This window comes from Babylonia areolata, chromosome 11 (genome assembly GCF_041734735.1).
Source record: "Babylonia areolata isolate BAREFJ2019XMU chromosome 11, ASM4173473v1, whole genome shotgun sequence".
Classification (NCBI taxonomy): Eukaryota; Metazoa; Mollusca; class Gastropoda; order Neogastropoda; family Buccinidae; genus Babylonia; species Babylonia areolata.
Window position 1 is genome coordinate 33,309,787 of NC_134886.1, and position 17,143 is coordinate 33,326,929.

Consider the following 17,143-nt stretch of genomic DNA (forward strand, 5'->3'; position numbering starts at 1 on the left):
AAACTGCGATCAAAGCTGAGGTCTACTTTGCCCATGCAATCCCTAATTTTTTTTTTTTTTTTTTTTTTTTTTTTTTTTTTTTTTTTGTAGCCGTGTACCGAGTGGTTCTAATAGGGTACGGACGGCACAGAAGACTTAACTAAATATTGATTGAGTGAATTAAAGGATAGATGAGAATTCCTGCGCACAGGCCAGGAACATATAGAGGCCAGTCACAAATGGGTTTTTCTATTGTTTTATTTACAATAGTTATTAGATGAGAAGAAGAGCTAAGAAGAGAAGCTATAAGAAGAGAAGATAAGAAGAGAAGAGAAGAAGAGAAGACAGTGCAGCAATACGTAGCGAGATGTCGGCCGTTGTGGGGACACACACGGCAAACACACTGCTCGCAACACAGCAAGAGAGAGAGAGAGAGAGCAGCTCTGGTCAGATGACTGACCAGGTATGAAATGACCACTCATCGCGAGTATTGGAGTTTAACGACCTATTGGCGTCTACACCCTTAAGGTCAAGTTTGTTCGGTTGGAGTTGTTTTATCACTCACTGTGCCAATTTATACAGGTTAAGCGGACTACAAAGACAGTCCCGTGTGCTGCAAAGCAGATCGGCACTAATCAGGCCAAATCTGACGACAACTGTGTTTCTAACAAGGTGTTCAGGGACAGATTTCTAAATGATCCCTGAACTGATTTACGTCGGATAAGTTGCAAAAGAAAGAGCTTAACGCCTACTTTCTAATGAGTATAAAATGAAGTGTTGACTATTTACGATGAATTTAAAATCTTAATTTAAGTCACCTGAACAGGGTCAGTTTTAACAAGCTCGTCACTGAAAATTACAAACTGCGTTAAGTTAGTTTAACGCAGGCAAACATAAATGGAATAGACTTATAGATGGAACTGCGACGATTCTGCCAGTATGTAATACTTGTAGTTTACTGATCTGACAAAAGAGATATTAATTAAATACCACGAAGAAGAAACACAGATTCCAGCTCAGCCAATAGCGTACCGTGACGCGACACTGGTCGAGCCGTGAGTAGGTTGTCTGGCGAAGAGGACAAAATCATGCAAGCGGAGTGACGTCACACATTTTGCGCGTGGGTTAGTTGCGAAAACTGTCGTCTGCTAATACAGCTTGTGCGTGAGGCAAGTATTGGAGCAAGCATAGCGCTTGGTCACATTTTAAATATAAAAAAAACAATTGCTAGTGCTGCCTGTCTACCACCTCATAAAGTAAATGATGTATTGCATCCAATTGTGTCATTTCGATGTATTCAGATATTTCGGTGGGGCAAACTGTTGTTAAACCCTGACGGAAACTTTAAGAAAACCAACAAAAACTTGTGTCTGTCATCACTTGGTTCTTTGACAAAAAGTGACCGAGCAAAACTTTGTTGTTTCTGCTGTTGGTGATCCTTCTATGTTTCTTTAGTTTTCTTTTGAGCCCACCAACTATTTTGTTCCCCATCTTTTGTATAGTAGTAGTAGTAGTAGTAGTTGTTGTTGTTGTTGTTATACGCGTTTATACATTTATGCATGCTATACTTGTTTTCCGTTCACGTACAATTCTTTGTTTGATTACTTCTATATCAACAGACAATATTTTTACATAGAATAAAAAAAAAATCATTTGAATGTTGATTGAGTGTTGCCTGGGTTTTCAATTGCTCTAGTAACTTTTCGATCAGTTTGCCTGTCTGTTTGGCTGGCTCCTTTTCTCACCTCTAACTCCTTAATAAGATTACCTATTACATTCAACATGTCTGTGTGTAAGTATCACCGTTGGTTTTTTTTTATTCAAAAATCGCGCCAAAACCTATCACCAAGCACACTGTCACCATAAGTAAGCCTCGAGCCCCAACAACCCCGGCAACATCCCATCCTACTATGCTACTTCCCGCGTTGGTGCCGGAACCGGAACCGGAACCACCGGGCGGAAGTGGCGGGCACTTCCCTTTCTGGCGGAAGTTGCCCACGCAGGAGGCGTAGGCCATGACGTGGGCGATGAAGTTCTCCTCGTGCACGCCGTGGAAGAGATGGGCCATGGGACCCTTGGCGTAGATGGCCACGTCCTCCCCGGAGTGGGTGGAGCTGTGCAGCGGCACGGCGGACTCCTGCTTGTAGTCTGGGTCGTCTGGGGAAGAGGAAAGGAAAGGACGATGGAAATGATACATCATCGTCGTCATCATCTCCACTATGGGACAGAGTCGCTACACTGAGAGTGTCAGCCTTTTTTTCTTTTTTCTTTTTCTTTTTTATCCTTTTCTCTTTCTTCATGCCTGAAATTTTATCTATTTTCCTATTGAAGTTGATTTTCCTAAAGAATTTTGCCAGGGACAATCTTTTTGTTGCCGTGGGTTCTTTTGCGTGCGCTAAATGCATGCTGCACACGGGACCATGGTTTATCGTCTCAGCCGATTAACTAGCGATCAGACCACCACTCAAGGTCCAGTGGAGGGGGAGAAAATACTGGCGACTGTGGGACCCGAACCATTGCGCTCAAATTCTTATCTTTAGACCAAAACTCCAGATTGATTAGCAAAATCACACGCGCTCGCGCGCGCACACACACACACACACACACACACACACACACAACTACTCTCACACCCCCACCTCCTCCTCACCCCAACACACACACACACACACACACACACACACACACACACACACAAACTAAACCCACCAACACACACTACACAAACACACACACACTACACCACCACCACCCAACACACACTATACACACACACACACACACACACCTATCACCCCAACTCTCCAACCCCTCCCCACACACGATACACACACCCCTATCTGCCCCCCCACCCCCCCCCCCCAACCCCCAATCCCTCCTCCACGCCCCTCTCTCCCCCTCCCACACACACACGCCTAGAGAGAAGAGAATGACTCCACTCACTGCTCTCTTGGTTGGTGACAGAAACCCTGTTCATCTGGTGACGGTATCCGGGCCCCTCCCCGTACAGCAAGGTGGTGTAGTTCTTCCCGTCACTGTCCGTCTCCGTATCCACTACGTCTGATGAATAATAATAATAATAATAATAACAACAACAAAAATACTGATGATGATAACAACAACAACAATACTGATGATGATGATGATGATGATGATGATGATGATGATGATAACAATAATAACAACAACAACAATACTAATACTAATAATAATAACAATAATGATGATGATGATGATGATGGTGGTGGTGGTGGTGGTAAGACTAATAAGAATAATAAGACAGTAAGGCGGTGTAGATGTTCCCGTTACTGTCGCTCTCCGTGTCCACCACGTCTGATGAATAATAATAATAACAACCATACTGATGATGATGATGATGATGATGATGATGATGATAACAACAACAACAATAATACTAATACTAATAACAATAATGATGATGATGATGATGATGATGATGATGGTGGTGGTGGTGGTGGTGGTGGTAAGAATAATAAGAATAATAAGACAGCAAGGTGGTGTAGTTCTTCCCGTTACTGTCCTTCTCCTATCCACCACGTCTGAATAATAATAATAATAATAATAATAATAATAATAATAATAATAATAATAATAATAATAATAATAATAATAATACTAATAATAATAATAACAACAACAACAACAACAACATCAACAACAAATTAATACTGATGATGATGATAACAACAACAATACTGATAAAAATATAATAATAATAATAACAACAACAACAACAACAATACTAATATTACTAATAATAACAACAATAACAATGACGATGATGATGATGGTAAGAATAATAAGAATAATAAGACAGCAAGGTGGTGTAGTTCTTCCCGTTACTGTCGCTCTCCGTGTCCACCACGTCTGATAACAATAGATAATAATAATAATAATAAATAATAACAATAATAATAATAATAAAGTCTCTCAAGAAGACGCCACCGCGTTCGGACAAATCCATATACGCCACACCACATCAGCTAAGCAGATGCCTGGCCGACAGCATGACCGAGCGCCCCTTGACAGGCCTTGTGTGCCTGTCAGAGTGGATTTCATCTACATCATTTTACCACAGGACCTCGGTTTATCGTCTCATCCGAATGGCCAGACGCTCAAGTTTGATTTTCCAGTCGAACTTGGGAGAAAGGGCGAGAGCGGGACTCTCTATATTGGCAGCTGAGTGTCTTTACCATTCTGCCACCTTCCTTCCACCTAGATAGATAGATAGAGAGAGAGAGAGAGAGATGGTTTATTCAATTAAGGCCATAGCCCCATATGAATAGGGGGTACTAACAGTTTTACATGTGTCATTGCAATTGGTAATATAAACAATACAACGTCATTCACAACAAACTATCAGTGAATCTAAGAAATGAGTGTCTCTCTTAATTGCAGTGCTTTATAAAGATACATAGCAAAACTACGTATGGTGTTTTCATCGTTAGATGCCATTAATAAACATAACCGAAACAAGCATGGATTTATATAATATCTTAACTCACTCAGTACGGCCAGTCCTCTCTTCTCCTCTACACAGACCCCTCGGATGTCCAGTGGGTGTCTGAATGACCCAACCTTTAGCTTCCGTCGTCAGAATTGTGGTATTCTTTGTCAACACTCACGTCTTCAGTATAAGACCCTTCCGCTTGCAATATTTTGACGATGGTAATTGGGGTGAAACGCTGTTAACGTCGTCTCTTTCGCCATTCGTATGGAGAGAGTTAAGGGAATAAATAGGATTCGTAAGTCAGTCAACACAGGGCATTTTAAAACAAAGTGAACTTCATCCTCTCTTGATTCTTTGCACAATGGGCACAATTGTTCAGAATGACATGTTGCTTTGTAACGATATCTGTGTGTGTTTACTTCAGAGATCCAAATCTAAATCTGGTCAATGTAAATCTGAGGTGTCTGTTAAAATCAAACAAAAGGTATCGCTTTACTATATGATCAGAGGTAAAATTTCGATACATTTCAAATCTTTCACTCGTTTATGAGAGAGAGAGAGAGAGAGAGAGAGAGAGAGAGAGAGAGAGAGAGAGAGAGAGAGGTCATTCGGATGAGACGATAAACCGAGGTCCCATTTGCTGTATGCACTTAGCGCACGTAAAAGAATCCACAGCAACAAACAGGTTGCTCCTGGCAAAATTCTGTAGAAAAATCCACTTCGATAGGGAAAAAAAAAAAAACAAAAAAAAACTGGGTGGCGCTGTTAGTGTAGCGACGCGCTCTCCCTGCGAAGAGAGCAGCCCGAATTTCACATAGAGAAATCTGTTGTGATAAAGAGATACAAATACAAATACAAGTACAAAATAGATAGATAGATATGGACTATGATGCTCTAGGAGACAAGAGTGCACTGGCTCTTAGCGCTGCAGCCTTGGTGACTACTAGCTGGCCTTCCGGGACTATCCCAACGCTGACTGTCCTAAAGTCGTCTTGGCCGAGAGAGTGGATATTTAACTTGGAAAAGACACTCCGCCATAATCATTCTTGTCCAGAAAGTCGGTTGCCGCAACTGCTGTTCTGATTGTCTTAGCCGGACACGGTTGACTGACTCTCTCTCTCTCTCTCTCTCTCTCTCTCTCACACACACACACACACACACACACACACACACACACACAGAAAGTGTAGTTTAAACTGCCTCATGCGTCCTACGACCCTGAAGCAGTTTCAGTTTCTCAAGGAGGCGTTACTGCGTTCGGACAAATCCATATACGGGTCACCACATCTGCTAGGCTGATGCCTGACTAGCAACGTAACCCAGCATGTGTATTAACATACCCACAAACAGTGTGTACCTATCAGAGTGCGTTTCTTCTACAGTCTTTTTTTTTTTTTCCAGTAAACAACAATCTTGTTGCCATGGGTTCTTTTTCAGTGCGCCAAGTTTATGCTGTACACGGGACCTCGATTCACCGTCTCATCCGAATGACTATAGACGCTCAGTTTGGTTTTCCAGTGGAACGTGGGAGAAACCTGAGTGTGAGAGAGCGGGAATCGAACCCACACCTTCACGGACACCGTATCAGCAGACCAGCGTCTTACTCATTCTGCCACCTTACTTCTTTCCTTCCTCGGGAGCAGTTCAGTTCAGTTCAGTTCAGTTCAGGTCAGGTCAGGTCAGGTCAGTTCGGTTCAGTTCAGGTCAGTTCAGTTCAGTTCAGTCCAGTCCAGTCCAGTCAGTTCAGTTCAGTCAGCTCAGTTCAGTTCAGTTAGGTCAGTTCAGTTCAGTCAGTTCAGTTCGGTCCGGTCAGTCCTTTCAGTTCAGTCAGTCAGGTCAGGTCAGTTCAGGTCAGGTCAGTTCAATCAGGTCAGGTCAGGTCAGGTCAGTTCAGTCAGTTCAGTCCAGTCCAGTTCAGTCCAGTCAGTTCTGTTCAGTTCAATTCAGATAAGTTCATTTCAGTCAGTTCTGTTCTGTTCAGTTCAGGTCAGTTCTGTTCTGTTCAGTTCAGGTCAGGTCAGTTCAGTTCAGGTCAGTTCAGGTCAGTTCTGTTCTGTTCTGTTCAGTTCAGTTCAGTTGAGTTACTAAAGGAGGCGTCACTCTGTTCGGACAAATCCATAATTATACGCTACGCCACATCTGCAAAGCAGATGCCTGACCAGTGGCGTAACCCAACGCACAGTTCAACTCACTGGTCAGTTTGGAGGCCCACCTCGGGAGCATCTAAGTCAGAGCCCTCCCTCCACCTTCACACCCCTCACCCCACTTCCACCCCACTACTCCCACCCCACTCACTGAAGATAGGGTCCCACCCCACCCCCCTACTCCCACCCCACTCACTGAAGATAGGGTCCCACCCCATCCCCCTTACTCCCACCCCACTCACTGAAGATAGGGTCCTACCCCACCCCCCTACTCCCACCCCACTCACTGAAGATAGGGTCCCACCCTACCCCACTACTTTCACCCCACTCACTGAAGATAGGGTCCCACCCCACCCCACTACTTCCACCCCACTCACTGAAGATAGGGTCCCACCCTACCCCACTACTTTCACCCCACTCACTGAAGATAGGGTCCCACCCCACCCCACTACTTCCACCCCACTCACTGAAGATAGGGTCCCACCCCATCCCCCTTACTCCCACCCCACTCACTGAAGATAGGGTCATACCCAACTCCCCTACTCCCACCCCACTCACTGAAGATAGGGTCCTACCCAACTCCCCTACTCCCACCCCACTCACTGAAGATAGGGTCCCATCCCACCCCCCTACTCCCACCCCACTCACTGAAGATAGGGTCCCACCCTACCCCACTACTTTCACCCCACTCACTGAAGATAGGGTCCCACCCTACCCCACTACTTCCACCCCACTCACTGAAGATAGGGTCCCACCCCACCCCCCTACTTCCACCCCACTCCCCTACTTCCACCCCACTCACTGAAGATAGGGTCCCACCCCACCCCCCTACTTCCACCCCACTCACTGAAGATAGGGTCCCACCCCACCCCACTACTTCCACCCCACTCACTGAAGATAGGTTCCCACCCCATCCCCCCTACTTCCACCCCACTCTCTGAAGATAGGGTCCCACCCCATCCCCCTACTCCCACCCCACTCTCTGAAGATAGGGTCCCACCCCATCCCCCTACTCCCACCCCACTCACTGAAGATAGGGTCCCACCCCATCCCCCCTACTTCCACCCCACTCTCTGAAGATAGGGTCCCACCCCATCCCCCCTACTCCCACCCCACTCACTGAAGATAGGGTCCCACCCCATCCCCCCTACTCCCACCCCACTCACTGAAGATAGGGTCCCACCCTATCCCACTACTTTCACCCCACTCACTGAAGATAGGGTCCCACCCCACCCCCCTACTCCCACCCCACTCACTGGATAGGGTCCCACCCCAGCCCCTACTTCTTCCCCACTCACTGAAGATAGGGTCCCACCCCACCCCACTACTTCCACCCCACTCACTGAAGATAGGGTCCCACCCCACCCCCGTACTCACACCCCACTCACTGAAGATAGGGTCCCACCCCATCCCCCCTATTTCCACCCCACTCACTGAAGATAGGGCCCCACCCCACGCCCCTACTCCCACCCCACTCACTGGATAGGGTCCCACCCCAGCCCCTACTTCTTCCCCACTCACTGAAGATAGGGTCCCACCCCATCCGCCCTACTTTCACCCCACTCACTGAAGATAGGGTCCCACCCCACCCCTACTTCTTCCCCACTCACTGAAGATAGGGTCCCACCCCACCCCCCCTACTTTCACCCCACTCACTGAAGATAGGGTCCAACTCCACTACCCTATTTCCACCCCACTCACTGAAGACAGGGTCCCACCCCATCCCTCTACTCCCACGCCACTCACTGAAGATAGGGTCCCACCCCACCCCCCTACTTCCACCCCACTCACTGAAGATAGGGTCCCACCCCACCCCACTACTTCCACCCCACTCACTGAAGATAGGTTCCCACCCCCATCCCCCTACTCCCACCCCACTCACTGGATAGGGTCCCACCCCAGCCCCTACTTCTTCCCCACTCACTGAAGATAGGGTCCCACCCCATCCCCCCTACTTTCACCCCACTCACTGAAGATAGGGTCCCACCCCACCCCCCTACTTCCACCCCACTCACTGAAGATAGGGTCCCACCCCATCCCCCCTACTTTCACCCCACTCACTGAAGATAGGGTCCCACCCCACCCCCCTACTTCCACCCCACTCACTGAAGATAGGGTCCCACCCCACCCCACTACTTCCACCCCACTCACTGAAGATAGGGTCCCACCCCATCCCCCCTACTTTCACCCCACTCACTGAAGATAGGGTCCCACCCCATCCCCCCTACTCCCACCCCACTCACTGAAGATAGGGTCCCACCCCACCCCCTACTTCTTCCCCACTCACTAAAGATAGGGTCCCACCCCACCCTCCTACTTTCACCCCACTCACTGAAGATAGGGTCCCACCCCACCCCCCTACTTCCACCCCACTCACTGAAGATACGGTCCCACCCCACCCCCCTACTTCCACCCCACTCACTGAAGATAGGGTCCCACCCCACCCCACTACTTCCACCCCACTCACTGAAGACAGGGTCCCACCCCACCCCCTACTTCTTCCCCACTCACTGAAGATAGGGTCACACCCCACCCCCCTACTTCCACCCCACTCCCCTACTTCCACCCCACTCACTGAAGATAGGGTTCCACCCCACCCCCTACTTCTTCCCCACTCACTGAAGATAGGGTCTCACCCCACCCCCTACTTCTTCCCCACTCACTGAAGATAGGGTTCCACCCCACCCCCTACTTCTTCCCCACTCACTGAAGATAGGGTTCCACCCCACCCCCTACTTCTTCCCCACTCACTGAAGATAGGGTCCCACCCCATCCCCCCTACTTTCACCCCACTCACTGAAGATAGGGTCCCACCCCACCCCTACTTCTTCCCCACTCACTGAAGATAGGGTCCCACCCCACCCCCCCTACTTTCACCCCACTCACTGAAGATAGGGTCCAACTCCACTACCCTATTTCCACCCCACTCACTGAAGACAGGGTCCTACCCCATCCCCCTACTCCGCCCCACTCACTGAAGATAGGGTCCTAGCCAACTCCCCTACTCCCACCTCACTCACTGAAGATAGGGTTGCCTCTGCTGGCGTAGCCCGCGATGACCAAGGAGTGGGAGTGGTCAGCCGTGGTGACGGTCAGTGTGTCCTGGACACTGGTCAGTTGGGAAGCAGCCTCCACGGCGTCATCAAAGGCCAGGGTGTCGTACAGGGCGTGGTGGGCAACGTTGGTGTGGTGACTGTGGTCAATTCTGCCGCCTGCACGTTTTGGGCGACAAGTGTTCCAATCAAATAAGCTGCGGATCAGTCGATCATGATTATTATCGTAATGCAAGAGGCAAGCAAGTTCAAAGTGAGCAAATGAGTTTTTTTATGAATAAAAGCAGCAGAAAGAAATAGATGAATAAAGATGATCATATATAACGAATGCGTGCAAGCATGAATGAAAACGGGCCTGTCATACATATGTACATACATATATACATAATTATGTGCATACAAACACATGTACATACGTGCGTATGTACGTGCGTACGTCCTTGTACGTAGGTACACAAATAAATTAATAGATAACTAAATAAATATATAAATAAATAAATGTAAGAACACACACACACACACACACACACACACACATATATATATATATATATATATATATATATATATATAAAGAAATCGGTAAAAAGAGAAATAGATAACTAGACAGACGGATCAATAAATAAACGAAAAGATGAATATAACCTAAGTGGATAAATTGATAGCTAAATAGGAGAATACATTAAAAAAGATACACAAATGTAGAATAGATAGATAGATAGATAGAACGAAAGGAACACGACACCTTCCACCAGCAAGTAGAATCCCTTGGGGTTCCTGCTGAGAATGGTGATGGCTGCCCTCGTCATTTCCGCCAAGCTGGGCTGCTGAGAGGTGTCCCTCTCCTGGTCATAGTCCATGTGGCTCTGAGCGAACAAGCCTGCACGTGCACACTTTTACTTTCACTTTCACTTTCACTTTCTCCAGGAGGCGGCATTGCGTGCGTCTGGATCATTCCATAATCACACGCTACACCGCATCTGCTGGGCAGATGCCTGTGACAGATGCATAACTCCTCGCGCTTAATCAGCCCTTAAGTGTATGCGTGTATATTTTTGTGGAGGTATACCCGTCAGAGTGGATTTCTTCAAATTTTGTCAGATGGCAATACTTTTTGCTGCCAGGGTTGTTTTTGTTTGTTTGTTTTTCAGTGCGCCAAGTAGCGTGCTGCCTTACGTGTTTTTCGCTTCATTCGAATGACCAGACGCTCACTTTGATTTTCCAGTCGAGCAAGAGAGAACGGTTGAGAGCGGGAATCGAACCCAGATGTCCACGGACACTGTATTGGTAGATAAGCGTCTTAACTCACTCAGTACGGCCAGTCCTCTTTTCTCTTCTACACAGACCCCTCGGATGTCCAGTGGGTGTTTGAATGACCCTACCTTTAGCTTCCGTCGTCAGAATTGTGGTATTCTTTGTCAACATTCACCTCTTCAGTAGAAGAGCCTTCCGCTTGCAATATTTTGACGATGGTAATTGGGGTGAAACGCTGTTAACGTCGTCTCTTTCGCCGTTCGTATGGAGAGAGTTAACCATTCTCACACCTTCTTCACGTGCACAGGTCATCAATATTCATCGTACTAGGGATTAGGAAGATTAAAGGTACTAACATGAATGTGTGTGTGTGTGTGTGTGAGAGAAGAGAGAGAGAGAGAGAGAGAGAGAGAGAGAACCTGATTAAATGAAACAGAAAACGAAAGATGGGTGCCTAAAAGGCAGCTCTCATTTGGCTCTGCCCATGCAGGTAGCTTTTTTTTTTTTTTTTTTTTTTGCTTTTTTTCAAATGGCCTCGTGTTTGTTTGCTTGGCCTCCGACCGAGAACAAGCGCTCTTTAAGTATCCATATCCTATAAAAAAAAAAATTTTTTAATCCATACCAGAGATCCCATTGACTTCGGGGCGGTGAATTTATATCCACTGTGAAAAGCGCTCGGCACAGCCAGGTAGGGGCCCAACTATCTCCTTCCGTCGTTTTAACCTTCCTCAATCTTTTAGATGTGAACAAGAAAAACGAGGTCATGTCCTCTTCTTACCAAACACTTCTAGCAACTCAGTGGGAAGCGGTTTTTAGAATTTTCAGATTTCGGAACGAATCTCAACGAAATAAACCGTTAATGATCCGGAAATGCAGCTAAATTCGGAAGGCTTAAACTTGTTATTGGTATGACTGAAGATGTTTTTTTCATTCCATGTTTAAGTCAAATTTGGTATTGGCAGACAAAGTACTTCCAGAGAATATGGCAATGTTAAAGTTTACCACACACACACACACACACACACACAGTCAACCGTACAACGAGTTATAACGTAGGCTTACTTTGTTTACACACACACACACACACACACACACACACACACACACACACACACACACACAGTCAACCGTACAACGGGTTATTATAACATAGACTTACTTTGTTTACACAAGTGAGTCAATAAAACGAAATGAAACATAACTTTAAAAAAATGAAATGAAATATAATAGAATAATCAAACAAAAATTAAGAGAAGTAGTCACTGGAAATCACCAGCCTCCAAACGAGCCCCCCTCACCAAAGAGGTAATCCGTGCTGTTCAGGTTCAGCTGTCTCAGCTGCCCAGCGTTCCACACGTAGGACGCACAACGTCCCTTGGACCTCTGCCCGTTTAGCCATTCCTGACACACACACACACACACACACACACACAACCAACCAAAAAATACTTTGTCAAATTAATCCAAATGGAAGTTTATCTGTGCTGTCTCCGGCTCGTTTATAAACACATACATAATATGATCAGACGCACCATAAGAATATGTTAAAACCAGTCAAATAAAACAAAAACAATTGTCGGTAGGCTAAAATCAGACGCTCACACACCGCGCGCGCGCGCAAACACACACACACACACACACACACACACACACACACACACACACACACACACACACACACACACACACATGCACGTACGCACGCAAACACAGATGCAAGCACACACAAACACACACTAACACACAAAGACAATAGTTGTGTTGTGTTGTATGGCATGGTGTTTTATCATATTTTAATGCATATATTGTATTGTACTTAATATTTGTCATAACATAATAATTTTCTGTGTGAAATTCGGGCTGCTCTCCCCGGGGAAAGCGCAGTGATCCGTGTATATATCGTTTTTCCTCTGCCTGCATTTTTTTTTTCTCTCTTTTTTTTTTTTTTTTTTTTTACTACCAATGTCAGCCTTCTGTTGCCGTAGGATCATTTACCGTGCGCTAAATGCATGCTGCACGCGGGACCTCGGTTTACCGTCTCATCCGCAAGACTTGCAGAACCTTGGACACTCTTATATTTTTCAATTTCAGATTTAGTTTTATTTTAAAATTTAGTTTTATTTTGTTCTTCAAAATAAACATTTATTAATGTGTTGTTGTTGTTTTTTCCAAAGTGTTATACCATACCCGAATATGATCATTTTGCAATTTCTGACAGACACTTAACTTTGATACAGTACATCTGGTGATACATCCACTATAAGGCGTGAGAGGGGGGGATGAAAGGAAATGATACAGACTGAACTGAATTTTTTTTTTTTTTAATTCGATTTCATCGCCAAGAACTCAGACATGGACACATTAAATCAGCCAGTGATACCTGATGGTGACTTTGTGTTATATATATATATATATATATATATATATATATATATATATATATATATATATTAGCAAAAAATGATATCATTGTCAGACAGCTATTTTACCGGCTCGTGTTGAGTCAGTGTGCTGACCAGTTAAGTGATACATTCCAGCAGGGAGAGAGGAGAGAGAGACAGATAGACAGACAGAGACAGATAGAGACAGAGAGACAGAGACAGCCGGACAGACAGAGAGATAGACAGAGAAAGAGACACACAGAGAAATAGACTGGGACAGAGACAGAGCGAGAGAATCCAAGTCAAAAGTTAAAGTTTTAAGATTGTTTTAGTTGTCAGGCCTCTGGCTTATAACTATAGGAGTCGCGACAAAATACAGAGCATGTGTGTATTATATTACAATTTTTATACAGGCCTATGGTGTGCAGACTTGTTTCAAAAAGGGGGCAGGAAGACAGACAGACAGAGATAGACAGACAGACAGAACAAACAGACACAGAGAAACAGATTGAAACAGAGAGAAGCAGAGAAGACAAACAGATAGACAAACACACAAGAGACACAGAGTCACCCATAAACACAGAAAAGAAAAGGAAAACAAGAGAGGCAAGGCCTTCAAGACTCACTTGTGCTACACTTTAAAAAAAAATCCAAGCTTTTTATGTACTGAGTATGATTTCAGAATGTAATGTTTAAGATGAGAAAGATCAGTTTAAAGCAGATTAAGTCCCCTAGCATTAATTACAGAGTAATTTCCCTTTATTTTACTATCTGCACCAAAACGTTTGCAAAATAAATAAAACTTCCATGCTTAGCAAAAGAAGTTCCTGTTTGAACAGAAAATGATAATAATGACTACTCTTGTTGTTGGGTCAGAATATCAGATCAAAGTGCCAAGTTTAGAGAATACAAAAAATATAAATATAACAGTAAATGCAGTTTGCATATAATTAGGATTCAATTTTTATTTTTTTTGTGCCCATCCCAGAGGTGCAATATTGTTTTAAACAAGATGACTGGAAAGAACTGAATTTTTCCTATTTTTATGCCTAATTTGGTGTCAACTGACAAAATATTTGCAGAGAAAATGTCAATGTTAAAGTTTACCACGGACACACACACACACACACACACACACACACACACACACACACACACACACACACACACACACACACACACACACACACACACAACCGAACACCGGGTTAAAACACAGACTCACTTTGTTTACACAAGTGAGTCAAAAAGGAGAAAAACACAGACAAAGACCAAACAGAGAAGACAGATATAGACGAAGAGAAATATAATACAAAAAAACAGACAATATGCATCAATAATCATGACGCCGCCTGTAAGTACCTCAGTAAGGTCTCTGGAGTCCAGACGCCCATGGGCAGTATTGGGACTTCCGGTGTTGGGGTCAGCGGTGGTGTTGGGCAGGAAGTACTGACGTCCTCCCCCCAGTATCACCTGTGCACCACCACCCACACACACACCCACACCCCACCCCAGCAGTTTCACCTTCAGTTTCAGTTTCAGCTTCAGTCACGAGGAAGTGTCAAAGTGTGCTGATTTCTGTCTCAATGAATGCGTTTCGCTACTTGCAGTGCATGTCTGTGTGTGGGCGGTGTGCGCGTGTGAGATAGAAGGAGATAGAGAGAGAGAGATTGTAGATATATATATATATGTGTGTATGCGTGTGTGTGTGTGTGTGTGTGTCAGAGAGATAGAAAGGAGAAATAGAAAGACAGACAGACAGACAGATAGAAACACACACACACACACACACACACACACACACACACACACACACAAAGTCAGACCAATAGTCTAAGTTTGAATTATCAATTTCGTTCGAATGCCCTTCGAACAAAAAGTATTACAAAACATACACGCGTACTTGCTGTTGTTGTAGAAATGTTTGAGATAGTTACACTTTGCTGTTCAATCTTTCGTTGGTCTTTTTGAACCTCTGCCACTCTTTATGTCTCTGTCTCTCTCTCTCATTCACACCACCACCTCTTCCTATCGCCTTTCCACCCCCACGCACGCCACATGCAACTTTTATTTTCGAGCAGTTTCAGTTTCAGTTTCAGTAGCTCAAGGAGGCGTCACTGCGTTCGGACAAATCCATATACGCTACACCACATCTAGATGCCTGACCAGCAGCATAACCCAACGCGCTTAGTCAGGCCTTGAGAAAAAAAAGGTGAATAAATAATAGATAAGCTTACATAAATAAATAATAATTATGATATAAAAAAGGTAGTAGTAATGATAATAATAATAATAAAATAATAATAATAATAAATAAATAAATAAATAAGACAACAATGATGATAAATAAGCAAATAAATGTTTTCGAACAATATCACTAAACTGTGAAAGGACGTTAAAGGTGGCAAAAACATACACAGACACAGAAGACCTCACCCTCTCTCTCTAACAACGAATCCTTCACGATAAACCAAGACCCATGCATTTCTTCCCTTACTCACACACGTACCTGTACATCGGAGTAGTCCTCAATCAGCTGACGGGCGATGTCCCGACACCCATGCTGGCGTGCCGAGTCGGACAGCTTAGAGTCCCCCTCCCAATCTCTGTCCGCCGTGTTGGCGTAGGCCCCACCCGGGGTGGCGTGGGTGATACGGGTGTTGGTGACCAGGCCAACAGATTTACCTGCCAGTAGCACAAGACAGGCAAGGGTACACAATTCGAGTAAGGAATCTCACAGAAAATAAATAGAAAAAAAAACATCTGCAAAGCAAAGGTTCAAAAACATTTTAAATCCGAGAAACCCTATTTGCGTACATGGAAACACAAGGGAAAAACAGGCCTACATCCTCGAGACGTGCAATCGCACGAAGAAGAAGAAAGATAAAATAAGAAAATAAAAAAAGGGCGGGGGGGGGGGGGGGGGCGGACGGGGGGACGAGGGGAGGGGGGCACACACAGTGGAACCCTAGGAAAAGAAAACCTGCAGGACCCACATGCACAAACGCAAATAAACAATCAGCAGTTTAGTACTGTTATCCTGACATAAGAAAAAAGAATAAGAACATCAGAATCATCGCACAGATTCAATAATAATTTTCAAAAATTTGCCAGCTTCAACAACACTTTTTACTTCGGGGAATTAAAGAGCGTACTGAATGTCAGTGTGTTCGGTCGTTTACAATAAAATGGTTTTAAGAATGCTTTTCTGGTGTCTGAAAAGAACGAGCATTTAAAGACGGCATTCATATGGCGTGACTTTCCTGAAGTAATATTTGTCACCTTGACAGCTTGACACATGTGGACAGGGAATGACTATGTTCCCCAAGGTCTATGTCCCTTTAGGAACTGCTGTTTGCCGACAACCAAAGCATCCTAAATGAAAACAAAGAACGGTTGCAAGGACAGACAGACAGACTGAACAGTAGCTGCAAACACTGTGGTATGAAGATCATCCATGATAGGCAAGACAGAGGTCACTTCAGTAGGGCTCTGCCCCGCAAAGTTGGATGTCACCATCAACGGACAGCATGCTCAAATAAACCACAGAGTTCAAATATACATAGGGAGCATCTTTGCCGAGGATGGGAAGCCGAACAGAGAAATAGAGGAAATAGAGGGCAGATTCTGTCAGCTATCAATTAACGCACAGATACAGATTTTCAAATGATGTCGGTGGGGGACCGAAGCATGATGGGCTGTGTGGGGTGGAGGGACGTCCCAGAACGTTCTCTGTTGGACATTTTAGGACACGGACTTGTTCCCCAGGGGACAATTTAGGACTGATTCGTCCCACGGAGGACCTAAGGAAGGGGGTAAGTGGGACGTTGCTTGTATCTTATATGTCTGCTTTGTTGTTGT

The 17,143-nt window shown here is 45.0% G+C and overlaps 1 protein-coding gene across 3 annotated transcripts in view; it reads right to left on the reverse strand.

Moving 5' to 3' along the window:
• Positions 1-1,483: 1,483 nt before the first annotated feature.
• The window catches only part of LOC143287670 (alkaline phosphatase-like), a 40,147-nt gene continuing 24,487 nt past the window's right edge, over positions 1,484-17,143 (reverse strand). For all 3 annotated transcript variants that reach the window (XM_076595844.1, XM_076595845.1, XM_076595846.1), the window contains exons 5-11: positions 15,792-15,967; positions 14,645-14,755; positions 12,200-12,302; positions 10,393-10,527; positions 9,615-9,806; positions 2,923-3,039; positions 1,484-2,136 (exon numbers count right to left, since the gene is read on the reverse strand). In XM_076595844.1, the coding sequence (XP_076451959.1) occupies positions 1,796-2,136; positions 2,923-3,039; positions 9,615-9,806; positions 10,393-10,527; positions 12,200-12,302; positions 14,645-14,755; positions 15,792-15,967 (1,175 nt within the window). In that variant the 3' untranslated portion in view covers positions 1,484-1,795. The remainder of the gene's footprint in view (positions 2,137-2,922; positions 3,040-9,614; positions 9,807-10,392; positions 10,528-12,199; positions 12,303-14,644; positions 14,756-15,791; positions 15,968-17,143) is intronic.